Here is a 27,652-nt window from a genome sequence, read left to right as displayed (position 1 = left end):
CGGTCAATATCACCGTGATCATGGATGGCGACAACGCATTTTTGAAGGCACGCAGCCGACGAGTGCACCGAGTGAATACGAAACTACTGTTTGCTGCAACCGCTGCAGACGAAACCTTGGTGGGTGTTGACGCAATCATGTATGGCGACTGCGCAATTATGAACGCACATGGCCAGTCACCAACGTGGTGTTATGCGCGGTGATAAACGCAAGAATAAAGGCTTTAAAGGCACAATCAGGCACAAAGTGTTCTGGTGTTGCTGTCACGTACGATTTTCGCTAATGACTATGGCAACACGGACTTGGCGAGCGCGGAACCAGGGAATATTTTTATCAGTGGCTCGCAGAACCCAGGAACCCACTTTGAGAACCCATGGTCTAGGACATCAATAAGTAGGTGACCAAAGTTTAATTTCTACACGGGTAGTCGCAGCTAAGCGTGAGCAGACAATAGTAGGCTTCTTCCGGCAGTATATAATTATTATTAGAATTCGAAAACAAATTTCTACTTACTTCAGCTTGTTTATTAAACTGCGTCAATAAATATACATAGTAACAGCAGGGAGAAGCGCACTGAACCAAACACCCTATTTGGTTTATGTCAGTTATTAAATAAAAACAGCCGCATATGGGAATCTGCTATATTATGAAATAAAGCAGCCCAAAAAGCATGAGCAGCAAGCTTCTGTTGAAAATTGACCGATTGAGAAAAACGTGACATTATGCTCTGCTTGCGAGGCCCCTCACACAAATGCAAAATTTGGCTGAAATGTTCACAGCAGCATATGCTCAAAGCAGCATCCGTGGACTGTTTTTTCACGAAGCCTAAGAGGTTGTTCAGGACCCCTTTAGGAGTAGCCCATACTGCTTATCTTGATTTCTATGTACCCAAGTTACAGATACAATGGAACCCCGTTGATACGTTCCTCGCTGCTACATTTTCCCAGCTGCTATGTCGCATTTTCACGGTCCCGACCTAACTCCCATTGACTTCCACATATTATGTTCCCCTTGATACATCGCCAATCTGTAATGTTCCTGCATCTTAAGTTGCGTTTGAACGTAGCAGTCACTTAAATTAGTGGTGCACCCAGCTTGCACATTGCAACAAGTGACCGGTGCATTGCACATGTTCAGTGAAGCACCCTAAGCAAAGTGTGCATCAGTTAAAGCCTACCGGGAACCACGCACACTGGGCCAGATCCACCAAGTGCAGCAGTAAATTTATTTTCGAGCCAGCAAGGGTCTAATATGCGTAGCATAATCACTGGTTCTCTTAAGTCAGCTTCACCACAATGGAGCCATGTTATGCAGTGAAGCATATTAAGATTTGAAAGGGGCCACTGTTGCAAAGCATTGTACAGCTTCCGGCTTTTTCACTATATTGTGCGAGAACACTATAATATGGTCATACGTCGTCCTGAAGGGAACATCGCATTAGACGACTCTTGCACAGGAGAGTGCTTAGTGCACTTGAGAGTACTTCTGCCGGTCTCGCTGATTATCGCCGCTTAAAGGAGCTAAAATGATGCGTAATGGACGATCGCGTGATATAGTTAAAAATGCAGGAGGCTGTACATCTCCCTTAATTGTACACGCGCTGTCCTTGGTCAGAGTACGTGCCGAGACGTCTGTAACTGTACTGGCAGCCATTGAGAGCTGTTTCTGACATAGCTGTGACCCGATTGGTGGCCTTCCTCACAATTACGTTTTCCCGGCTGTTACATTTTTTTTCACAGTCTCTTGAAAAACGCATCAATGGGGTTCTACTGTAGCTTGCTACATTCTTGTTATGCAATGCTAGGAAAGTCCTGAGCATGTGCAGCACCGTCTTTTCTTACACAAAAATTGGAAACATTAAATTTTGTCAGAAATGTCCTGATAATTGATTGTAAGCTTTTTTTTCTTGATTTGATTCGAAACTTACTATACGGTAATCGCACACACATATGGAATATCAAACGCTCTAAATGAGTACCTCTTGAGTGGACCTGTCTGGCCATGCGAGCAGGCTGTGAATGAGCAAGCTTTAATAAAGAAATGTCAACTGTGGTAAATGTACTATATGAGGATAAAGCTTTTTTTTTTTTCAGTCCTAAAATTACCCATCGTATTAAATTTCAGTTGTTATGATAAATGTCCCTTACAATTCAACATTTCTGGTGTCTGTGTCCAACTCCTTCGATGCCCTTAAGTACACCGGTAACAAGTTTCACGGCAGTTTAAAAAAGACACAACTAGCCAAAGGTGTACTCACGACTGGGGTTGGGCAGCAGGAGTTGCGTGCTCTGCGGCTGCGGCGCCAGAAAGATCTGCTGGGCAGAGTTCACCTGAGCTGTAGATCCAGCTGGGCCATTGACCAGTTGCTGCAAGAGAAATGCACTATAGTTGAGAGGCACCAGCTCTAGCTAAACCAGCCTTCATCATCGTCGGCCCATTTATTTCCACTGCAGGACAAAGTCGGCGATCTCCAATTACCGTCGTCTTGCATCAGCCCACTCCCTCCTCTGCCTGCAAACCACTAATCCTATGCTTTTTCGACTGCATTGCCCTTCTCTTGGTGGCTTTGCGTTACTGAAAAAGATTGTCCGCTCTAGACATTACATGACCTGCCAAACTCCACTTCTTCATCGCAGCCCACCTTTGGTCTCTAATCAATACAGTTGTCTTCCTGTCTCACAATGCCATGCCAACTTTATTTCATTTCAATGCTTCTTGTGCAGTCCAGCCTCGCTCAAAGAAGCTGCTGACCCAGACTGAATTTGAGGAGCATAAACGTAAGCTTGCCAAAGCTGCTGCTCTCGGGCTACTCTGGCCCCACCAGTTCCATACACGTTGGTGTCTCGCGCTGCAATGATACATGTAATGCTTCACCTTACGTAGATGTCAACTATAGTTGAGCCTGCCAAATTTTTTAGTGACTTTGGAGAGTACATTTGCTCAGTTAGTGCATTTTTTTTTCTTTGTGCGCTTTTTCCAAAACGTATGAACGAGGTTCTACTATAATGGATATAATCAAGTAAGTGAAATTCCCCTTGAAATCCCCATAAAGATTCACACTGCACCACATGTGATAGTGGGTATAACGAAGTAATGAATATAACGAAGTAATTCTGGCTGCCCTTCATTTTTGTTATAACATGGGTTTGCAGTATATCAAAAATAAAATTCGGCCCAACAAAGCAGAGTGCATAGTCTTTGGAAATTATTGAACTTGAAACAAAATTTCCGTTTTCTCTAATTAAGCTTCACTTCTTCTTGTGATATTTTTCTTGAACATCATGTTTTGCTTTCAAAGGGCACCAACAACCTCCAATATTTTTTACACATTTCATATAAACATGTGCATCGTGTAAAGAATGCCGTGACAATCATCTTTAGGAAGAACGGCAGAGCTACGCAGTGCAAATTGCCACAATTTCAAAAAACAATTCCGTGCACCTCTCCTGGCCTTTCTTGTGCCTCTCTGGGCATTGGGATGTCAACAGGGTGCTCCAGTTGACATCAACAGGGTAAACGCTGTCGACTGGTCGACCTATGAGAACCTATGCCTTCCAGTTCGTCAGCTAGTGCGCCTCCGTACAGGTTATGCCGTCGCATGCCTGCTCTTTTTAGTTGTGTTGCTTGCTTGTCGTGCGCATATGTGTTGCGTTTATTCGGTTTGTGATTTGCAGTGCCACATGCATCACTCATATTTCAAATACACATTTACAAAAGGAAAATGAAACGTCCATGCATGTTCGTTCCTTTCCGAGTCTGTGTTCCTCAATCTCTGCTGCTACAAACCTCGAAGAAACACGTAATGCAAGTTCTTTTTCACACTGACACGATGCTTGAGCTTTTGTTTTTTTCTCGCAGGCGCTGGTTATGTACACCCTGCAAAACAGCAGTGGCATGTCTCTGCGAAACAAGGTGGTACAGTATTCTGTTGCGGGTCTGGCACAGCGTCGGCGAGTAGCTGAGCCTCCTTCGTCTATTTGCTCACACTTTCTCATTTCTATTTATGCAGTGGGTTATCATGCCTCTAACAACGTATTGTAAGCAAAATGGCAGTGGTTGCATATCATTCACAACACACGGTCCATCGTGGCACTGCTTCGCAGGATCACGGGACACGGGCTACCACAGCAGAGACAGCGGGTAGCCGCTGTCTCTGATAAAGTCATGATAAAATCATGATAAGCATATGTGGACGGTGTTATGAAACAAGAAAAAAGCATTGAAAAGCGTGAATGTGACACTGATAATGACGTAGTGTCCACGTGCCGTTTAGAGGAATACACGGCAAGGAGAAGAGACCACTCAAGGAGAGACGCGAAGGAGAGGGAGAAACGAGCAACGGCCACAATCTTGGTCATCAAACACCTGTAACTCTGCATTTATGGCATCATTTTCAAAAATACTTGAGGCTGCATGTTCGTTGTAGACTTGTACACAACTGCTACTGTAAACAAATGTTCGACCTCGAGGTGGTCTAGGAGCCCTTTAAGCGTAGATTTCAAATGGCACTCAGGCAGACAGTTTTTTTTCACACAAGATATTTTAGGAGTACAGTAGCGAAGGTGACAGGCGAGACGACAAGCCACAGCCTCCAATACAGAAACTATGCCTGCCGTATCGACCCGAAATCGCCGTCGTCTCTGGGGGCGCCACTTACGTACAGGTGGGTCCCTATGTTGAGAGTAACGACAACCAGTGACGTCCGGCCGTCCTCAGGTCGTCCTACGACCCGATGACGAAGGCAACATCATAGAGTGAAAAATGTCCTTACTCTGCAGACAATAAAGTTTAAGGCGCGCGCACACCCCCATCTCTATGCGCCCCTATGTAAGTGGCGCCCCCACCCACCAGCAACGGTGTCACTTTATTAGGAATTTTAAAAAATAATTTCGCGAATATAACCACTTTTCCGTAAAAATTGAGCCGACATTCGTAAAATTGTAAGACAGGTCCAAATTCGTACATTTTACGAAAAATTCTGAAGAGTTGGCAGGTAAGCAATTGATGCTTCGCCTTTCGGGTGAAACTGCGACATTCTTTAGCAAGCAAAATGGGCAAGGGTCTAATGTGTGTTGCACATTCGTGGCCAGTTACCTAAAGTCAGCTTCGCTCCCATACATCCGTGTTAAGGCTGTTTCACATGCTGCAACTGGAGCGAAAAAAAAATTGGTGCGGTCGCACGCGTTGCAATGCGACTTTTTGAGGGCTCAATTCACATGATTGTGATTTCAACAATGCGACTGATGCGACGCCCAGAGTTGTTTGCTGCCAAGTTTTGTCGGACACGCTGCATAATTCTTTTATTGTAATGAAAAAGACGTGCGGGTTATAAGATTGAGCTCTCTTCATTAGGACCAAATAATATGTGTTTTGTAATTTTAAAATGTTTTGAAGTTTAAATTTGTTTTGGAGTGTGCAACGGCGGCTCCTATGCATGACGTACGTAAACAGCTGCTCGCAGCTGGTTGTTCAGCGCTGTGTGTTATCTCATGTGCCTTCTAGGTGTCGCTCTGCCTGAATAGGATAAAAGGTCCGCAATATATTCAAGGTTTATTGGTCTCTGAGTAGGAAAAAAAATTCCCCATCAGAGAAGATAGAACTTAACGTGCATGGAGTATTCGAAAACAAATTAAATCTGTTTATTCAAGCCACGGAGTTAAATATGCTGTCGTAGAAAATTCATTAGGATAGCCTGCACGCTTGGCATGTCAAATTTAATAAGCAAGTGAGGCAAGATAACTTTTCAAGATGCATCGGGAAGTTTACGCGTGTGGAAAACCGACAGGAAAAAAATGCATCTAAACGGCCGCACGTTCAGCGCAACGTTGAAACTTCGGGTACTGTGCTGCTTTGTCATTTGCCCTTGCAGAGGTTTCAATTATTTAAACTGCTCTGTACGCGCAATTTTTGTAGGCTACTCAACAAATTAATATTGTGACTACCCCAAAAGACCATGTCGTTTCGTGCAGATCGAACACCTCATAGTATTGGGAACTCGCATAGGTGTGTCTATAGCTTACGAAGCAAAGGTGAAAATTCACTTCGTTTGCTACGTAGCGCGTCAACGAACGCATAGAAATGGGAGAATGGAATCTGAGGCACAAGTTTTTTATTGTCCCTTCGCGTACGTACCAGATTCAGCAATTCACCTCCGCGCGCCTAACACTCGTTGAGCGAGACGCCATTTTCCAAATTAGACCGCGAAATAGCTCTCGGCGCAATTTAGACGGAAAAGGGCAGCGCTCGCTGCGACGTTGCGACCAACCGGTTGGTCGCAGCCGGTTGGTCGCAGCCGAAAATCGCAGAGTCGGCACTGCGACTGCGATTTTCGTCGCATGCAACGGAAATCGCAGTTCCGGTGCGATGAAAATCGCATCATGTGAAACGGCCTTTATGCGGTAAAGCATACAAATTCCGCAAGGCCAGTTTTGGCGTCGTGTCCAATTACACCGCACAGGCAATTTTCGGCCTAATTCTCTAGAAAAAAAAAAAAGAAGGTGCACTTTAGATTAAGGTAAATGCAATAATCAAACATTGTGAGCTACACTTATTGCTTTAAAATCCTCCTAGGGCAGGCTGAAAATAGGCGTTTTCGACAGGAGATTGCGTGTCATCAAGGCATGCACTGTCCCATAGGCTCCGCCATGCCTGTGTGCTGTCTGGCCAAGTTCGAATTATCTGGCGAAGGCCAATTTTAGGATCAAAATAACGATAGGCTGGGCTCATGTAAATCTATGGGTGCCAGCCAGGACTTTCGTTTAGGATCAAATTAATAAAAAAATCGGTCTACTGTACTTACATTCGAGTCAACTTACAACAGTGTTAATATGGTAGATGTCTCTTCTTACATCTGCTTCTGTCTCTTCTGCTTTTTCGTTTTATCGCTGTTTCATTTATTACATTTTGCTGTGAATATTTAGGCACACCAGAAAGAACAGCTTCCGAGTTTTGTGGATCACTCCTGTTAAGCCAGACTTCTGATAAGACGAACAGATTTCCATGGTTTCATGGAGTTCGTATTAATCGGAGTCTACTGAATACCTTTATCAACTTTTTTTATTGTTGTATGGTTCACATCTGAGAAATTGAGACCAATGTTTAAAAAAAAAAAAAAGGCTGCAGCATTTACATGAGAAGATGCATATTTGTCTCTGGCATACATGGTACCACATAAGTGGAACTCATGTTACGCTTCACCACAGCTTAAACTTGGGCATCAGCTTTGGCTCAAAGTTGACTCAAGAGTTGGTCTTCAACCCATTTTCTAGTCAAAGACTCGTGATGATGTCTTTTCCCTGTGATAAGTACCTTGCAAGATCTGCAGTGTTGCAGAGTTACGTACGATGCATCTAGCCACAACAGTATCCCAAAGGCTGTATCACTCAAATAGGAGGCAGTATTTTTTGCCTACGCAGAAAACTGCCATGGCAGAGAGTAGACTTGGTGTCACAGAAGACGCTGATTGGATGTGTTAAAAGCGTCCTATTTTGGTGAAGAGTTGTGCAGGTTACTGTCGAGATGATTAGCAAAAGGTTAGGAAGAGTTTAGCAAAGTGCTCCATTGCAACAACCCTTTGGCTAGTTAGCTTTCAACAAAACAGCACTGACAGCAGCAATAATTCTGGCGGACCAAACAGACCTCCAAGCCAACTATCATTTAAATTTCCACAGGCACATTGCATGTTGATAGATGCCTGAAACATTCAAAGTGGCTGCCCACCTGCCATCAAACAGAGCCTTCATTCTTATGAGAGTTTGAAGCTGGTCTAATTGCTTTTCATTCAACATAGCGAACAGAGCAGACTGCAGGACAAGAAATACAGACAACAAAAAGAAACAGCTTATGACATGCCCTGCTAGTATATTTCATCCCATACTGTTCCCATTATACATGCATTCACATTATAGTACTTCTTGTCATTTGAGCTGTGACCAACAGGAATCGACAATGAGTGTCACTCACTGTGTGGGTGCCGCGGGATGCCACCACCACTCCGACGGGAGAAGCCTGGTGTCCCTGGACGAAGGTAGCACCCTGTGGGGGCGCTCCAAGGAACTGCTGACCAGGCAGCAGCGTTGCCAGCTGCTGCTGTTGCTGCTGAAGAAGAAGAGGTAGACCAACTCACAATTTTTATTTATTTATTCAATCAATCGATTGGCTTTATTAGTTCATTATGAAAAAATTCAGTGCCATTCCACTCTGTGAAGATGGATGACCAGCGGAGCTGTATACAGTGTAGACCGCTTATAACATAAGTCGCCGGAGTCGCGAATATCTGCACTATAATCAAAGCAACAATTTTAAAGGCCCGCACATATGCAAAACATGTGCACCGAGCCGCCACGCGTATGCGACAGTCGAGGAATGCGGCTAGAACGATTGCATTCAATTTACAGTCGAATCTCGTTAGTTCGAAACAATTCACGCGGCGGTGCCTCCGACCGGCATTGCTCCGGCACCGCCATAGAGTAAAATTAGGAGAGACCCCTGAATGTCGCACGCGAACAAATAAAAAAAAAATGAAAGAAAGAAAGAAAGAAAAAACGCTGTGGAAATTTCACCCTCTCTCAAATGGCAAGGTCGCCGATTCTGCGTTGCGCCCACGGTTTAAGTGGTTGCGCCCGAAGATGCGTGTACGTGCCGACGTCTCAGCCACGCTACCGTAGCCAGCCACGCGTAGAAAATGGCAGTGAACCCTTCTTTCTCCTTTATGCTTCCTCTACTTTCTAGTCACGTGTTGACCTTGCATGCTGCGGCTATGGCGCAGAGGAAGCAGCGGCGCTGTCCCAGGCCAGCCAACGAAACTGCCCACGCCGGCAAACGCCCGCTTCCCGATAACGGCAAAAAACGAAACTTCGGGGAGCTGGCGCCGGGCCGGCTGGAGCAGCGGCGCCTGCATGGCGGCGGGCTCGCACGGTGACAGTCGAAAGTGAGGGAGCTACGAGGGAGGGCGAGGGGAGTCACCGAAGCGGCGGAGTTGCCGAGGCGAAATCCGCTTCCATGCCGCCCTCCTCCCTCACATTCCACGGTCTCCGCGTGCGCCCTTCGCCGTGCCGTGCCCGCGCCGCACGCTCCCTGAAGTTTCGTTTACTGCCGTTATCGTGAAGCGAGCGTTGGCCGGCGTTGGCAGTTTCGTGGCCCTCGCTCGCTATGGGCGCCGTGATATCTCACGACTCGCACTCAAGATTCTGGTTTCAGCCTCACTGGCTGTTTGTTCGCACCACGTGCCCTTCTCCTCCACTTCATCTCTCTTTCTTCCTCAAGCACTCCTTGGGGCGCCCGTTTAAGGGGAGTGTTCGCCGTCTCCGCTGACTTCCGTACTCCCAGGCAGCCGCACTGTAACCGGTATTTCGTTTCCCGCAACTGCACTATAAGCGATACGTATATACATGGAGTGCTATAGGAAAATTAATGGGAGTCTGAAAAGACCGCACTATATCCGGTCCTGCACTATAAGCGGTTACGTTATAAGTGGTCTATACTGTATATGGTGATAAGACTATATTGATTGAAATAAAGACACATACTGCATGAATTGTCATTTTCTACCTTCTTTATTATTTTGTCACTAAGGTGACTATAGCTTTGTGATTGCTATGGTAGATGTCCATGTGTTCTGTAACGACTCTGGAAAGGTTCTTCGCGAACGTCAAGTCTATGCAGGACCGATGAAGTGTGGAAGGCTCACCAATGCTTGTATAGCACTGAATGCCGAACGTTTCTAACAGATACGCCAAGAACCACTTTCCATCTGACCGAGACAGGTGCACGTTGAAATCACCCACAATTACGATGAGAGTGGAGTCAGTAGGGGTGATCCAATCAAAGGCTGACGTCATAATGTTCTCCAGGTCTTCCTTGGATGTCCCAGGAAGAACGTAGACTGTTGCGACAACGATTCCGTCCTGAGTCTGCTCGGCACACACCACGGCAACGACCTCGTCTGCAGTCGATAAAGCATACGGAGTAACGACGCCGCAGCCAGTCTTGGAGATACATTCATTGGCTATTCTCAGTTTTTTGCACAACGGAGCTAACTGTGGAAGAACATCACGATGAAGAACGCACGTGCAGTGGCACGAGCACGTTCGCGCGGTTGTGTGGAGGAGCGCAAACGAGCCAGCTGCGGGAGTAGACGAGGACGCTCGAGCCATTGCTGATGATGATAGTTTTTGGTCTACGTACTCGGTGTACGCACGCAGCAATCCGCTGGAAACTAGCGTATAACAGCTCCGATGTAAAAGTGTGTGCATGACAATTGGACTGACAGACGACGGGCTAGTTGGCAGTCCAAAACAAAACTGCATATTAGCACAGTAGAACCCCTGATACGTTCCTAGTTCATATGTTTTCCCGGGTATAACGACGCTGAAGCTCGGTCCTGGAAAAAGGCTCAAAGACGCCCATGTATTAAAGCCCCTTTGATACGTTGTTGCTCTTACAAAATTCCCGCATAATACATTGCGACTTTGATGCATAAATACAAGAAAATATCAATTGTACGGTGTATAATGTAAAAGTATATAAGCAAAAAATATCAACTGCGCTAGACACCTTATATCTGTTCGCTTCCGACCACCACCAATGTGCACTTTTCACGCGCCATGGTCTAGGTGGGTGTGGCCTTGGCAGAAATTCCCGAAATTTTAAGACACCTTATAGAGCGCTGCTCAATATTAGGGCTCCACCTGCACAACCGTGTGCCAATCTGGCCACAGAAGCGAGAAAAAATAGCTATATTTTGGTTTTAATATCTTGCTGGCATGGTCGTCAGCCATGTCACTGGCTCCTCCTCGAAACCGAAATTAGCGAAGCTTAGTCAATCCAGCAGTCCCCAAATGCAAGCTGCAGGACAAGCCAAGCCGCTAAGTGTTGAAAGGCTGCATCGGCAACATTTACTGTTTGTCGTGCAAGCTCCGTGCATCTAGTGTTTTAGGGGCGAAGCTCCTTAGGGTGTGGGTCTGTCCCTCCTCTGTAGTAGTAGTAGTCGTCGTAGTAGGTAGCCACGTCTACTTTTATGAGAAAAAAAAATTCCGAGATTTGTGGCCGTAGCGGAATCGAACCAGGGACCCCTCGCTTCTGAACGCGTGGCGCTAACCACTACGCCACGAAGCGCACACAGACGCACCACGATGGCAATAAATACCCAACATTAACGAAAGACTGCGCGTTTCTAACGCGTTTGTGCTAGCGCGTTACGGCCCGTGCAAGAAGCTGGTGTAAGACGCTGTGGCCTCTCCGCCTTACCCCCGTATTCATAAACGCTGATGGCGTCGGCAAACGCGGTGCACGTTCCGGCATGTGTAAACGGCTGCGTAAGACGCTGTGGCCTCTTCCCCTTAGAGTACTGCATGTTTCTAACATGTTTGTGCTAGCGTCCCCTTAAGCGGGAGATGGTGCAATTATAATGAAGGGCGCTGTTATAAAATAGGAATGACATCACATATGGCGCGTGTCATTGGTGGAAGTCAATCGTTCGATTTAGTGCGGCGAGACTGGGCGAATTACACGGAAGATTCACGGTTTACCAATGATTCCCTCCGGAGCTTCGCCCACTCATCATCATTCACCCCGTGGATATGCGGTGTTTTTTTTCATTTACATATTAAATAGTGACATGATCCCCGGCAACTTCTTCAAACAGTTTTCAGTGGAGCTAACTCTACCCTTGATGTCAGCACCGAAGAGGGCGGTGATTACGTGAAGGAAGCGCCAGACAATCACTGATGCAAGAAACCCATGATCACTCGGCTATTGCAACTCGGTAAACTTCGGTCCTGTTGCCACGGGATGAAGATTCAGCGCATGCATTGACTGTGCTTTCGTCTATCTGTAGTGACAACATGACAATGGTCGAGATGATGACTGACTCGGTCACAGCCGAGCGTATGTGCGAGCAGCAATACATTGACAAACTTGGACCGTATTCTCGGACAATCACTTTCGAAGTTACTACAGTCCACACCCGTTACCATGGATCTGTATGCAACATACTTTCGGATATAACCGATTATTCTTCTCATTTAGTTTGGTCCCCCTATATTATCAATGCAACCAACTCCACTTCTATTGCACCTTGCTATAACTGACTATCACCTACAGCACACAAATTTAGGGAAAATTTTGTCTAGATGGTATAAATACATCATACTTTGGTGCAGCAATGTGTACATGTGGCAGTGCGCTGCACGCAGCTATTTCTGATCGCTCGCGGCATTTGCAAAAATTTACTGTTTCTTAAGGAACGAATACACTAGCGGCAAGATTTCCGCAACGGCGTGCCATGCAACGCCCCGCCGGTGAAGAGTTTTGATGTTGACTACGCAAGCGGGCCACCACCAACCACCGCTGTCGGCTCAGTGCTGAGGAAGCACCGAGGGTGCCGCTAGACCTAAGCAGCTTTGAAGCAAAGCCCTAGCATATGGTGCTTAAAAAGCAACTGCCAACGACTGCACAATGCACCATTTTAACACTTTTTTTTATCACATCAATTCACACAAAAAAGAAGCTATGCTGCTATTCACAGCATCAATAAACTAGCTAGAACGTAACCAACTGGGAAATCATACTTTCAGTTTATGAACCCATTTAAGGAAACTGGAATGAGTTATAGCTATATATGCATGCAGTACTAAGGCTATAGCAAACCTGTTTCTGACAGCTGGAATCATATTTAGGTTTGCTTTGTGGGGCATATATGTGTATTGGTATTTCCCACTGGTGCAATTGTCCATTCCAACCAATTGGTTTCAAACCAATTGGCACCCATTGGGTACAATTGGTCCAGTTATGTACTAATTTACGATTGGAAATTTTCCAATTGTCTAACAAAAACCAATTGGTCACATTCCAGTTGGTTCAATTGGTCCAGTCATGTACTAATTTACGATTGGAAATTTTCCAATTGGAGTCAATCGCTTTTTTTGACTGGGAACGCATTAAGGCTGGCCAATAGGTACGGCAGCGCTGGCCTGCCATTAATCTTGCTGTTGTGCGGGCGTATATACGTTCTGGTATGGGGAAACTTCCATTTGTCATTAATAAGCATCCGGAAACGGTGCACAGGACGACGCCGTGCTGAGTGGTTGTACTTTTAGGTGTCTCATTTGAGTGCACATCATCAGTCGGCGACTGTAAATCCTTTTTAGGCTGAGCCGTGCGTAGTGTCTGTGGTTAATACTTCACAGCATTTTCGTGCAATAGACTTCCCAGGATATACATTTTTTTCTCGCAGTCCCCTGGAAAACATATTTGAGGGCTTCTACTCAATATATCATGGAATCTCATTGATACGATTCTACATAATATGTTTTTAATATAATATGTTTCGTTTTCTTTTCCCAATAATACGATTTGGTTGGATCATACGATTTTCGGATGATACACTTTATTTTCCTGTTCCCGTGAAGATGGTATTAACGAGATTCCACTGTAGATAAGTGAAAAAGAGAAATTAACTCGACAATATTTAAACAAACAAAAAAGAAATTTCATATCCATAAACGAGGACACATTCACAATACAATTACTAATTCATCATCAGCACTGACGTGACAACAAAAACAACTGTATCCAAGCATCCAGATGCTTTGACGATTTAGATAAAACAGCTTACAAGATGGCATTACACATACACATCCCCAAGCAAGATGCAGGCTATGAAAGACATCGTAATGAAGGGCTCCAGTTTAATATTGGCCACATAGCTTTCTTCAACACGCACACAAGACTTGGTGCATTTTTTTCTATGGTCAAAAAGCATTTTGGAACCTTTTACATGAAATAAATGTACATTCAGTGAGATGTAAATCCCCATATTCAGAAGAAAGGTGTGTGTATAGGTTCTCAACAGGATACACAAGGACATGCACTGACTTACAACTCTGTGTGATTTATTGACAAGACAACATATGTACTATTGGCGTCAAATGAAACATGAATTGGCGTGGAACATGCCCGAAGCATAACTGAAGGTGCAGTGCGCATTGTTGGCCAGTCATCGAAAGACGTGCACTTCTGGTTTCACCGCACTGTGTGATGATGCTGGCCCTATACTGGAATATTTTCGTTTCTGTTTTGCTTCTCTTTTATTTGAAAGTGAGAAAACAAAAATACAAGAAAACAGAAGAGAAAATACCGCAGTATAGTGCGAGCATCATCGCGCAGTGCAGTGAAACCGGATGTGCACTTGTTAATGGTGATGACTGGTTGACAGCAGGCACGGTACCTTCAGTTTTGCTTTGGGCACATGCTCTGCTGCTCACATCACACCCATAGAACCTTACATATTAGAAAACAGAGCATGAACTATAAGACAGCTAGGGACTTGTAAGGAAGATGATACGGGCAGTTTTTCGTGACAAATTTCTATTACACAAAGTAAGAACATATAGGCATAGCAATCAGATTTTTTTAACCTATATTTTCAAATACGAATGCGATCTAACCTGCAGTTTTCCTCCAATGTGTGCCTTAATAGCTTCTGGCCAACTGACATAATTTTGCAACATACCGGTTCTCAGATCTAAAATTGGAACAGGACATTTAAGCAGGAGGAAGTTGGAGTCTGATGTCTTATGTAGTTGGTATGACACCTGTAGAAAGGATGCTAGGCTCTCTCACCTCCCCCAACATTCATTTACCCCACACAATTCTCGTGTTGCTGTCACCATCCTATGCGTACTCGTTTTGCCGCCATCTTGTGATGACAGTGGCAATGACGTTGGCTCTAACAGTAAGCTGTTGATAATGGTGAGAATGTGGTTTTGGTTTCGTATCCGATTGTAACATGCAGGCGATTTTCTGACCAATTTTCTCAGAAAAACCACATGTGATAATCTGGTAAACACTAATAAATAACCATTGGTTGTGAGCTGCGAATTTCACTTCGAAATGTGCCAAAGGCAGGCCGAAAATAGGCATTTTTGCAACAGATAATGTATCTTTGACACATTCACTGACCCCAAGCATCACCAAGACAGACGCTGCAGCCATTGGGGTCACCACTGAGGTCCCCATTGGGGTCAGTTGCTTGTGTTCTCACCAGACAAGTTTGGATTATCTGGTGAGGACTAGTTTCAGAATTGAATCAGTAGGACATGGCTTTGAGTGAGTTGTTTCTGCCTTATTATGACCAGCGCGTAATAGGAGACAACATGCAAAAAGAAGACGAGGCCAGGTGCTGTCATAGTCTTCTTTCTGTGTTGCCTCCTGTTACGCGCTGATCGTAATAATTCATTATTGAAGCAACGAAAGTGTTGGCCCACAGAAAAGTACCCAAGTGTGCGCCAGCCTTTGCGCTCTTAGACGGCTCCATTTTCAAGTCACTGACACCAGAAAAAGAGGCCAACTCATGTTGATGTGTAGTGTATGATAACTATAGGCAGAGAGTGAAGAAACAGTGAGGCACGCCCACTGCATTGCCTGGCTTACTGACCATGGATGCATTTGGTGGTGCGATGCCAGCAACGCTGAAGATCGATGGTTGCCCTCCTGCTGTGCCCACGAGCGTGGCTCCCATGGATGTCTTGATAAACTGCAACCCATTGGCTGCAGAATGCAATGAGGAAAGGTGCACAATGAAAAAGTAACTATTCATTGTTGCAAATACATAGCTGTACAACAGGTTATCGTGCATCCCTTCCTCTACCCTGGCCTTGGCTGCACATGGCTGTCCGCGTGACTGAGCAGACACGCGAGCCACGCGCTGTACCTTGGAGGTAATCTGCAGCGGGTACAAATGTTGGACGAGCCGAGATGGCTAGCCGCTTCACGTACGCTGTATTTCCGCACACCTAGTGTTGGAGGTCATGTAATCTTAAGTGTCGAACACGTGTTGAAGCGAGAGGCAACCCAAAGCATTCATTCCTCGAGGCTGGCGTTCTTCAGCATGCCAGTGTTGTGACAGCAAGTGTTCGGGTCATCGAGTGAGATCTGTTCTTGTTTCATTGCGCAGGCGTGATACTGTGCTCGTTCATTTAAGTAGTAAGCGAATGTTTACTGCAATTTATATGGCTGATTAAATTAGGAACATTACTTTGCTGTCACTATCAATGCTTCATCTTTCGTGTGATACTGAGACCTTTATGTATTTGAATAACATTTAAAAATGTAGAAGCATCTGGAAAAACCTAATGATGCTTGTTTACTTCAAGCAACAAATCTACTTCCTGAATATTATTCAATACATCATTCGAAAGAACCAGATATTTGCATAACACTCGTAAGAAACATTTGTACAAGTGAAGTGTGCACGGGAAAGGAGCAGGGTGTAAATGCTAAAGCCAAGTGAACTGCTGAGCTTGTGCTGATGTTTGAGCATAGGGCTTCTGTAATTAAGTTGTGTTTTGACAACTCATCATTTAGGCAACATAGCAGCCTTCATAGTTGGTGTAATTATGGAATGCCTGAAGACAAAAGAGCTGGATTGTTCAACTAGGGGGGGGGGGGGGGGGGTGACATTTTCTCAAGTTCCTCAAGCACTGAAGAGAACTCATATTTTTGTATCTCACATTGCCAGCTGCATCTGAGGTAAGCATTCTTAAATATCATACGACCAATGGTGGTTGGGGCGAGTTATTCCATGACATTTCCTTGATCTTAGCACAGCTCAGAATTAATGAAGGAGAAAAAAAAAACTAAATCAAGAAGCATTAGTGCCCCCCCCCCCCCCCCATTTATATTATTTATTCCATTTGTTTCCTTCACTTCTTGCAAGTCTGCTAACGTGAACGAAACACCCTGAAATGCCAGTCCGCAGGACACTGGTCATTCAGGAGGACAGGATTTCAGCACTCACAAGACATAAAGAATTATTAGTAAAACAGGTCACTGACTGATGTCACCAACTCTGTGCAAAGCAAGAGATCTGTTTGGATCCCTTGTTTGTTGAGATTTTTACAGATACGATTGAACATATTCCAAGGAATCCATTTAGGATATGTACAGATATTTTGTTCTACATAGCGTCGCCATCTGTACAGATTGTATATGTGTGTTCTTGACATCAGTGACCTGTTCTACTCAGCGTGCTTTCACTTAACCAGATGGTTCTCCGTCAAACCTTCGGCTACAACACATCAAGAAAATTTGATGACCGCTGATCAGTCTCCAGTGGCATGGCCCCACTGGACAACCAATAGCAAGGCGTCACATACAGGCTACTGGAGATGGGCTTACCCTGCTGAGACTGGAGAGCATCGTTATGCCTCTTAGCCGCCTCTTGGTGGCTCGCCAGTGCCACCAGCTGGCGAGGCGCTGGCTGCATGCCCACTGCATGTTCAGAGACCACAATCATCAAAAGCCCACCTGCAAGTCACAACTGGCAGGCTGGCCAAGCATTTCTACTGAAGGAACTTCACAACACGTCAGTAGTGTGCCAGCATGAAAACCACATGGAAAAAACAGTACAAGACGCATTGATTAGTGCTGCTTGATAGATGACATCGCAAGTGCTCCTGGCAAATTACACTTTATAGCATGCCGGCACCAGATGCTGGTGGAAAAAGGGAACAGTGCTGCCCTCTGTCCATCATCAAAGCTGTTGTTAAAACTGAGCACTTTTACAATCCACACCACCAGATGCCATCTCTGAACTACACCCCTCTCGATATTCTTAACCCTTTGAGGGTCACTGCCGTGCATGAACAGCAACAGAAACAATCGAAGACGTATGTGTATGGAAACTGTACATTGAGGAAATGTTGTTTTAAACAAAACGCCACTCAGAATTGCCACGAAGGTGCTGCTGCATCCTGCGAGTTCCGAGAAAATTTTATTTTGTAGCTCTTGGTTTCCACTACAACTGATCTTTCTCTGCATATGGCGATTGTCACAGTGATGGCTAGTAGTAGATGCACTTCTCCTTGTTTATACGACCGCATGCACGAGCCCTGCATGCGTGCGCTTTGGATTCAATATTGTTGATCTGCCATTTTATAGCTTTAACATTCTGTGGGTACTTTGTGCTCTTTTCACACCATCAGCGGCTGCCACTGGTAGTTAGGTGCGAGGCATTGTGAGAGAAACGAGTGCTAGGCTACGTGCGTCTCACACACTGCAGGCAAGGCGACTCTTCGGCGCTCTGACTTCCCATACTGTGTTGCCACCACCGCAGATGGTGCACGCATATTTCTAGAGAGGTCCATCACCAGAGGGAGGTTTCTGCCTCGCTTGGTCTTTCTGATGCCATTTTTCAGATATATACAGGTTGCGTTAATTTTGCTATTTCGAAAAAAGGAAGAAGAAACTGTACCCATATATTGAATAAAGCATGTATACTGTCCATATAAAAAATGTTTTGTCCTTAAAAAAATATTTACAAGTGTTGAAGCTCTTCTAAAGGTTTTAAATCTGCAATTTAAAAATAGCAATCTGGACTGCCCATAATATGTTTTCTTTTTTTTTTACCACGTTGTAATTCAACACATTCGTACTTCATCCTACTTTTATAAAAGTGCACTTATGTCATATTTGTAACTGTGAGGCTTCATAAAAAAGCAAGAATAAAGAATAAATAAGGAGCGATACCAGCTGACCCACGGATCAGCAGCTTCATGTAAACATGGCCTGGGTAACTCTCCGTACCTCCTCCCATGGCACAGAATCTCGACCCCATACCCAGTCTACCAACTCCATGCAGTGGAAGGTATACACTGAGCCAGTCAAAGGTGTGCAAGTGCATTTACTTCCATCACTGCACATTGTCTGCAGTAGATCCAATTTGTTTTGACATGAATAAGCACTACACAGAGATGTTTGGACCGTTTGTTATACCCCAAGTAAATGGTTCTAACAAATACCACACAATGAAAATATGTTTCATTCAGGTCAAGACTATAGTCCCTCAATAAAGGGGCTGATTATTCATTCCATTTGAGGTTCAGCTTACATATTTTGCATGAAAGCCATGAAAGTCTCCACAAAACAATAATTCTGTGACCTGATGGTGCAGTGGGAGCATGCCCCATTCCCATGTAAAGTAAGGTCCACTCTCACAAGGAACATCTAATTATATACTCAAACGAACACAACTTGAATTTATCAACTTCGTAAAAAAAAAAAAGAAAAACCTTCGTGTGACGCATTAGATAGACTTATAATGGTAAAATATAATTTTGCAGATCAACGTGCATGTTGAAATCTATGTGAAGCGAGCTTTCGTGAACCGGTTTATAAAATGCTATAAATTTGTCCATTTTGTGCCTGCATTTCTGGCGTAAAGGAAACTGGCACAAGCATGCGCTCTTGCACTCCCATGCTACGCAATGCGACAAATCTTAAACATTGGCTTGTATTTCTTCGTTTCTTTTCAATCATCTTCAATGTACCGGCCACTTCTTGGCCAATCGCCCATTGCAGGTAGGTGCCATAACAGAAATTATATTCATCATCAAGACGCGGCAGTTAACTCAAAGAGAGAGTTGGCAATGGCACGCTTCTTCGTCTCGTTGTGGGGATGTGCCACTGTACGAAAATTATTATCGTCATCTTCAACATGCAGACCGCATTGTGACGGATCCCTTGTTGTGGGCATGTGCCGTAGAATGGAAATCATGGTCACTATCAACACGCACTGATCATCTCAAAGAGTTGGTGGCATGATATGTACTGCCCGCTTCTTGGACAATCACCCATTGTGAGCATGTGCCGTAGTATAGAAATAGTCGTCATAATCAGCACCCGGACACACTTCTTTGTCAATCCTCTGTTATGGGTATGTGCCACAGTATGCAAATCATCATCAAACTCAACACATCGGCACACTTCTTGGCTGATCTGTTGTGGCTATGTGCCACAGTATGGAAATCAATGATCAACACATGGTGGTCATCTCAAAGAGATAGCTGAGGGCACAATATGTATCAGCCACTTTTTAGCCAACTGCCCCTCGTAGTCATGTGCCACTGAACCGCCCAATTCTCAGGTATGTGCCACTGTACGAAGATCATCATCATCATCAACAGGCGACGATTATCTCAAAAACCTAGTTGGCGATGGCACGATTTGTCTCACCCCCTTCTTGGCCGTTGTGGGCATGTGCCATAGTATAGGAATCATCATCATCATCATCTGCACATGGCAACCATCTGGAAGAGCTAGCTGGTGTTAGCACGAGAGAAGTGCACTTGTGGCCGAATGGTTAGACCATCGAGCTGTTGCTCTAGTGGGCCGAGCTTCGAATCACGCCGCCGGATGCTGTATCTTTTTTTAAAATGACATTGAATCCGCTCGGCGAGAACTGGACCACTGACCGACCAATCGACAGATCGACCCAGGTGAAACCACGGGATGGTAGGTAAAGAAGGCTTCACTTTAAAACTGCTGCTGAGGCCTTTGTGTCAAAGCTGAACTGTGTAATAGACCCGAAATACTAATTTAGCATTTCCTCTAATAGTGGAACACACTGTACCGCCTAATCAACTTCTTGCAAAACTGTTCGCTCCCCTATTCTGAAAACAGCTCTCCCGTCCCTTGTTGCTCAACCTTAACCCAAAATTAACAGTGAATTGTGTCCCCTTGCACACTAATAAGGGGTGCCTAAGCACACTTTACCACGCTAAGCATGTGAGTAATTGACGTAGATAAAGGTACTCCAGCCTCTAGAGCCTGTGCAGGAGTACTTTTATCTCAGTCAATTATTCACAGAGGACCCTTATCACGAGAAGGAAAATTACAGAAGACTAAAAATTGGTTGGAGTGCATATGGCAGGCATTGCCAAATCCTGACTAGAAGCTTACCAATGTCGTTGGAAAGAAAAGAGTACAGTCACTCCATTCTACCACATGGAGGTAAACAAAGAAGCTCGAGAACAAATTAAGGATCATGCAACGAGCGATGGAATGAAGTATGTTAGGTGTAACATTAAGAGACAGAAAGAGAGTGGTGTGGATTAGAGCGGAAACGGCGAGAGCCAATATTCTAGTAGACATTAGGAGAAAAAAATTTCAGATTCCACGTACTATGGGCATCGAAGTTATGCGAGGTATTTTGCAAGTAGCTGGCTATGGCATCAACCCTGCGGTGGTGTGCCTCGACCAGCTCTTTGACTCTCTCAATGAATTCGAGCAGGTATTCATTGTGAAGCTCGGACATACCGAGGGTGAGAAAGAGTGTGGGCTTGCCTAGCTGCTCGATCATTACAAACACATTCCTCTTCCTTTGCGCCCAGTAGTACCATAGCAGTGCGCCATCTTTGAGCTGCTCAAGTAAACCCCTTAGGAAAGCAAAGTCCGATTTGACGTACTTTTTGACAAAGCTGTGGCCTTCTAATAGCTTCTTTGTCAGCGTCAAAAGCCAAGGTTGTCTATCTGAGTTGCTGTAATAACGATGCCATGCTGGAGTTTGGCGCTGCATTACCGTAATCAGACTCCAGGTGCAGCACAAAAAAGCACGCCTCGATGCATGATTAAACCTGGTAAATACATGAAGGGCCGAGAAAGTTCGGTGCGAGCATGGGTCGAAACGAGGAGGCGGCGCATTGCTGTGTCCAGCGATTGGAAATCAACGCTCGTGGGAAACTTGATTTTGAATTGCTGTTCGTACGGAGGCAACCCCCACCCACCCAGTGTTCCGCAGCCAAGGTACCTTCCTACGCGCCCCTTGACTCGAGTGCAGGTAGTAAGCAAGTATCAGAGGCGAGAGTCGAATTACAAAGCTCGAATGACAATGATGCAGCGACCGCCACAGCATCGTGAACATGAGCCTTTACCCAGCAGCTCAAGTTGGTAGGCACCGCCAGTACCACCGCGTAGGAGGCTAGACAGATAGACACACTCAAAGCGCCTGAAGTTTGCAAAGAATGCTTTGCACTAAAAATGGAGCTGGGCAGGCCATGTAATATAGGGCAGATAACCGGTGGACCATTAGAGTTACAGAATGGGTGCCAAGAGAAGGGAAGCTCAGTCGAGGATGGCAGAGAACTAAGTGGGGTGATGAAGTTAGGTAATTTGCAGGCCCAAGTTGGAATCAGCTAGTGCAAGACAGGCGTAATTGGAGATCGCTAGGAGAGGCCTTTGTCCTGCAGAGGACATAAAAATAGGCTGATGATGATGAAGGACACTTTAAAGGTGTTCTTGGGAAGCAATTTGGGGCAACCTGCCAAGAGAACACCATTTCCTACACGGGGAGGGAGCCGTTACAACCACTGTCTCCGGCTGCTCTACTGAGCTGCTTTTTCCTTCTCTGTTAGGACATATTCCTGTGAGGGCACTAGCCCTCCGTCTTACCACACACAGAAACAAGGAGCATCCATAGATTGTTCCTCTGCAAGACCTCTCCCATTTCATGATGCAAAACACTCATTCACAGGTCTTTCTACGTCCTCCGACATTGCGACACGTCTTCTTTCTCCCTTAGCCACACCTCTCTCTAGATGGTGTTCTTCACCCGCGCATCTGCAAGTGCTTGTCCTCTCTCAAACATCAGAGCTCAAGTGTTGTACAGTTTTTCTAGAAGGCGCTGACTGTATGCTCTACTCAGAAAGAACCGTGTTACCAGAGGCAAAGAAAGCTTCACTTCAAAGCTTGTAATATTTCTTCAGTAAGCTGGTAATAAAAGGCTTGCGTTTGGACTAGTTAGAATAGCATAGTTAGAATATGGCGCTGCAGAGGTAAGACACAAACACAGCATAAATACGAATACAGACGAGGAAGCACTTCCTCGCCCCTGCCTGTCGCTGCTGCTTCCTCGTCTGGGCTCGTGTTTATGATGTGTGCCCGTCTTACTTCAGCATCACTGTCTTCCAATTATGAATCTGTGAACCTACGAGTCTGCCTGAGCGAGCCTGCCTCAGTCTGAATTTCTTCAGTTTGAGTCTGAGTGATTTTGGATAGGTCCAATTACTGGTGAGTTATTAAACTTGGAAAGTAATTTGTCGTCCCTCGTTTAAGCTTTGACTTCATGCGGGCAGCTTTGAGCCCGAGTGAGCCATGCCAAGTCTGACTTTCGTGACATTGAATGAGCCTTAAGCTAAAGGTACATTTTGAGAACAAATCTAGACAGGTTCTGTTCAATTCCTAGCTCACAACTACTATTCACAGTAAAACCGTCCCCAGCAATGCTATAAATACCCAAATTAACTTAGCTAAGTAAACATTACCAATGGTCGCCACCTCAGAAATTGAAATAAACGACTTCAGTTTCCATTTCCAGCCTTGTGTGACTGTCTGCTCTGTTGATTTCACAGCAGTCATAACTAGTTTACACGCTTTGTTTTCATTTTTTTTTCTTTTTTTTACTCTATTCCCTTGCATGCTCCAGTGCCTCTTGTACCTCTGAAATCTGTGTTACTGTGGAACCATCATCACGCACTTGTTTACACCCTTTTTGCACCAAAAATTACACCCTCTAAAATGTTGTAATATTGAGCCCGGAATGCTATTATACTCCATCTCACAAGTCGTCTGCAGCACTGTGGAAGCTGCAGGACTCCTTAGCCAATAGGAAGGCCGAATGTCCCTCGAGATGTGCTCATCCGCACTGCGTCATCTGCTTAGCAGTTGCTGAAATTTGTGGTATTGGAGGTGCATGTGCAAAGGTCATAACATGTCTTGTGTTGTGCTGTAACACATCATGCGTAAAAAAAGCAGAACAAAAAAGAAAAGAGCTCGCTAACCCTGCCACTAATCAGACAGTAACTGGCACTACATTCTGCTGCGCAAGGATATTGCCTGTGTACACCTTGTACCTTCAGCAGCGCCGCAAATGACTAGTGAGATGGAGCACAGATACTAAAGTGTGCACAGTGATCCTGACAAGTAGTGGACACACAGCGTTAAACTTGACAATGATTATCCTTCTGATGAAAACTGCACCCTCAAGAAAGTTCTTTTTAAGCTTGTACACTTTAAGAAAAACATGAACTTTTTGGGGCTTATATTGTCACCAAACAATAACAACTTGTGTGGTTTATCTTTCTTAATACTGTGCGCATAGTATGTTCACGTCACGAATGGCATGCACTGCCAACACATGCGACATGTGCCAACAGTTGACAGTGCAGCATTATACCAGTGTCACATGGGGCACTTTCAATCGCAATCGAGCCCGACCCGCATTGAATTTCGCTATTGCGATTGGCTCCCTTCCTCAACCTGCGCAAACGAACAATCAGGATGGAGAAATTCGATCATGATCGAAAGTGCCCCGTGTAACACCGGTATTAAAGATACAAAATGCACAGAAGGCAGATGATAATTATTGTTTAAGACAAGATAAGCCCCCAAAAATGCAAATTTTTAAAAATAGATGACTAAGTTGGTTTTGTTCTCAATGTTAGGTTATTTCATACAGCATTCAAAGTTAATTTCAAAGAGCGTTCTTTTCACTCGTGGTTGTGTGAGACACTGAAATTTTAGAGACACAGTCTGTCGATTACAACAATCAGCAACAGCACTACAGTCAGGTACAGCTTTAGAAGGCAGCGGCATCTGGACGGGTCTTATCCAAAGCAAGCAAAAATGAAGTGAGAGTGGCCAGAAGAAACAAAAGGGAGGACTCTTATTACTTATAAGGCAGTGTTGCCACATGGTGAAGAATGAAATCACTGTGTTGATATTGTGCCTCACAATATTGGGCAGTGTGTCACAGGGTTGTGTCACAAGCTCTATGTCATGCCAATACTAACGTTTGGCACAATGGTGGATGAAGCGTGGTGCTTTTTGTGAGCACAGTTTATAATCTCATAACATTTGAACAATGAAAAGGAAGGAAAGACCACAGGGGCGTGGCAGTGACAGAATTTGACTGCTGATAACTGCATTCGTACAAAATGCATTCTAAAAGTCGTCGTTGGAAAAGATTTGTGAGGTTTAAAAGGTTTTAATACCAGACCAACTCTACACCTTTCACAAATGGTGCTGCAGGGCCTCTTAAAGGCAGTCGTTTTACAGGTTTGCAAACACAATTTAGTAAGGACTAAAGACACTATATATGTGCATATAGCTTGCATAAAAAAATATTTTGTTCTTTTTCAGAAGAGAACAACAAGGCACAGCAAAAGGTAGGTATAGAATGGCAACAATAAAACCTAAACTACAAGATTCAGTTTATGCATTTGATGGCTTCTTGCTAGCATCTTATATCTGTGCCACACATACAAGGTTAATGTCATTAAGTGTCTCAGACCTTAAGTTTCTTAATGCTAACAATGGAACTTGCTGCTCCATGAATACATTTAATGACACTAAATTTTGTGACGGCAATCGCTGCAATGACTGCAGCAAGTTTGTTCGGCAATAATGTCACTGAAAAATATATTTAGCGGGCAAAAGTTGAAAAATAATGCTAAAAACATTAACTGGCATATTTTATGTAGAAGAAATGTATCTCTCATGTGCAGCTTTAAATGATAGCAGTCAGAGCAAAAGTACAAATTCGACAGTCGAACGAGTTGCGAGAATGTGCAACGTCTAAAATGACATTAAGTATGTCCATGTGTCTGTGCACCGATACACATCTTGATGGTGTACTTAGCATTTTTTTATGATGTCACATACGAAAATGCCAAGTGGGAAAAACAGCTAGATTGCCAACCTCCCAATTTGATAAATACAAAATACAAAGGCTAGAGTGGCCATGTTGCATAATTAATCAAGCTCACTGTAGTGTAATTTATTCAGAAACCTTGACCTTGAGAATATGAGTGTCTAGCAAGTCCTGGCCCTTATTCTTGCTCTGACCAGCGCGGTCATACTCACCAGCTCCCCACACGTTAACTTTTTTTTTTTTTTTTCTTCTTCTTCGGTTTCTGCATGTTCGCAGCACCAAGTTTTGAAACACGCGGGAAAGCGACGCAATTATTATTATTATTATTATTTATTTATTTAGTACATGTGGTGCCGCCACTCCCGTCTAACGCAGCTTCTCCGCTGTAGGCACCTTTTGCTGGATAGCAGCTGGCTGTCTACAAACAATTTAGAGCTAACTTAGAAAGAGGCCCTCGGTGGAGGTAACGAGCCTCGGAACCTAACGGGTTACGTCACCTACAGGCAACACATGTGAATCCGTGCACATAAATTGTACGCAAGCGCCCTCCTCCTCACAAGGCAGCATGTCGAACGAACAACAAAGATCTTGCAATGTTACTTTTTTGCTTTTTCAGCCGCTCAACTGAGCCAACAGGCGCGGCAGCGAGCAAGCGCGATGTGCGCGCAACTTTCCATAGCAGCAGTTTTCTTTCAGTTTCCCTTTTTCGCAGCGACGTCAAGGCGCTCGTGTAGCCAGAATGACGGGGTTGGCGGTACGAGTAAGGTAACTGACCAGCCGCAACAGGAACTGGCCAAGTTTTATTCGCCGACAGCCACTCTCGGCAACTTTTTTTTAGGCGCGGCGATGCTCGCAAGTCCCCACACGGGACGAGTCTCGGTCCCGCGCGGACAAAGGCGTTGCGCCGCTCGGAACCGTTGCCTCTTCAGTCGCGCGTGTACAAACATTGTTGCACGTGCTGAAGACAAAACAATGCGCGCATTCTCCGTGGGATGCAAGATAAATTATGCAAATAGTGCGCCCCGGGTCTGGCACCGACCGAGATGCGGTCGCGCTAATTGCATGCCACCTTCAACGAGGAAAGCATCGGTGGCGCGCACCCAGCGCCTTTCTCTCTTCCGGGACAGACGGAAGCGTCGCATCACGCGCTGCGCCCCGCGCGCGCATCTGCGATCAGGCGCGGGCGCCCGGCGATAAATTATGATAACTGTCAGCGATCGCGTCTGCGCGCGCGCGCGCATGCACGCCACTGCAAGAACTCGAATACAGCCGCCCGCGGACGGCATCGACTCACCACGGATGCTAATTGCCGCCGATGAGCAGCCACCGCAAATTGCGCCCCCGCGGGCGCCTGCGGCGGCGCTGTCCCTCCGTCAACGTCGGCGCGCCGCTCCACTCCGGCCGCCCCGACGAAGCACTGCGGCGGCGCGCGGGCTTGCCAACCCCCGCCGCAACTTATAAATTATGATAATAAACGAGGCCCGCTTTTGCGATCACTTCTCACACCGGCGTCGTCGCACTCTCGGAGTCGCCGCCGCTGCCACCAAATCCAAGAATATTCCACGGCGTGGTCACGACGTGATGCACAGAGGTGAAAGCGGCCAGCAGCTCGCTGCGGGGACGCCCAGATTCAGGCCGGCCGCGCGCGCGACATTGTTGTGCGCTGGCCGAGGTCGGTGGCGATCAGTCTCCGCGCGGCGTAGCCGAAATCCGCGCGCCGACTGTGCATCGCGGAATGAGCTCGTCACATTTCACCCGTGCCCAGGTCGGCGCGGGCAGTTCGGGAATCGCGAACATCGTTTATTTTCGACAGCGCGCATCGGATCAACAGGCGCGTAATTGCAGACGAGTAATTAATAATATATTCTAATTAGTATACGGCCCCTTTACGTCAATCACGCACGCGCGCGCGACGACAAAGAGTTCCACTTTGAGAAGGCGTTGCTAATGGGACGTGGCCCGAAAAACTTTGCATTCAAGCATAATACGAAGCTTCATTAAACATACAATCTATCTCCTGCGGGCGCACTTTTGCAAAATGGCAATCCGGAACACTTTCACGCCGTAATGCGCTCGTTCTTATCGGGACAAAGCAAGCTGTCCTTTCGATTATCATATGCTTCTTATTCCTAAGAAATATAAACGAAACAGCGGCCTGGCACTTGC

General features: G+C 45.4%; 1 protein-coding gene across 3 annotated transcripts in view; it reads right to left on the bottom strand.

Annotated features, from left to right (window-relative positions):
• The window catches only part of LOC119439951 (POU domain, class 6, transcription factor 2-like), an 85,865-nt gene extending 58,268 nt beyond the window's left edge, over positions 1 to 27,597 (bottom strand). Inside the window, exons 1-5 of one of the 3 annotated variants that reach the window (XM_049661227.1) lie at positions 26,781 to 27,597; positions 17,179 to 17,271; positions 15,437 to 15,549; positions 7,963 to 8,094; positions 2,258 to 2,366 (exon numbers count right to left, since the gene is read on the bottom strand). In XM_049661227.1, coding sequence (XP_049517184.1) covers positions 2,258 to 2,366; positions 7,963 to 8,094; positions 15,437 to 15,549; positions 17,179 to 17,266 — 442 coding nt within the window. In that variant the 5' untranslated portion in view covers positions 17,267 to 17,271; positions 26,781 to 27,597. Of the gene's footprint in view, positions 1 to 2,257; positions 2,367 to 7,962; positions 8,098 to 15,436; positions 15,550 to 17,178; positions 17,272 to 26,780 lie in introns of all 3 variants that reach the window. The other 2 variants (XM_049661228.1, XM_049661226.1) reach the window with 2 other exon arrangements.
• Between the last annotated feature and the right edge of the window lie 55 nt (positions 27,598 to 27,652).

This window comes from Dermacentor silvarum, chromosome 2, assembly GCF_013339745.2.
Source record: "Dermacentor silvarum isolate Dsil-2018 chromosome 2, BIME_Dsil_1.4, whole genome shotgun sequence".
Lineage (NCBI taxonomy): Eukaryota > Metazoa > Arthropoda > Arachnida > Ixodida > Ixodidae > Dermacentor > Dermacentor silvarum.
The sequence above is the reverse complement of the archived record's forward strand: the minus strand, read 5'-3'. Positions and strand labels throughout refer to the sequence as shown.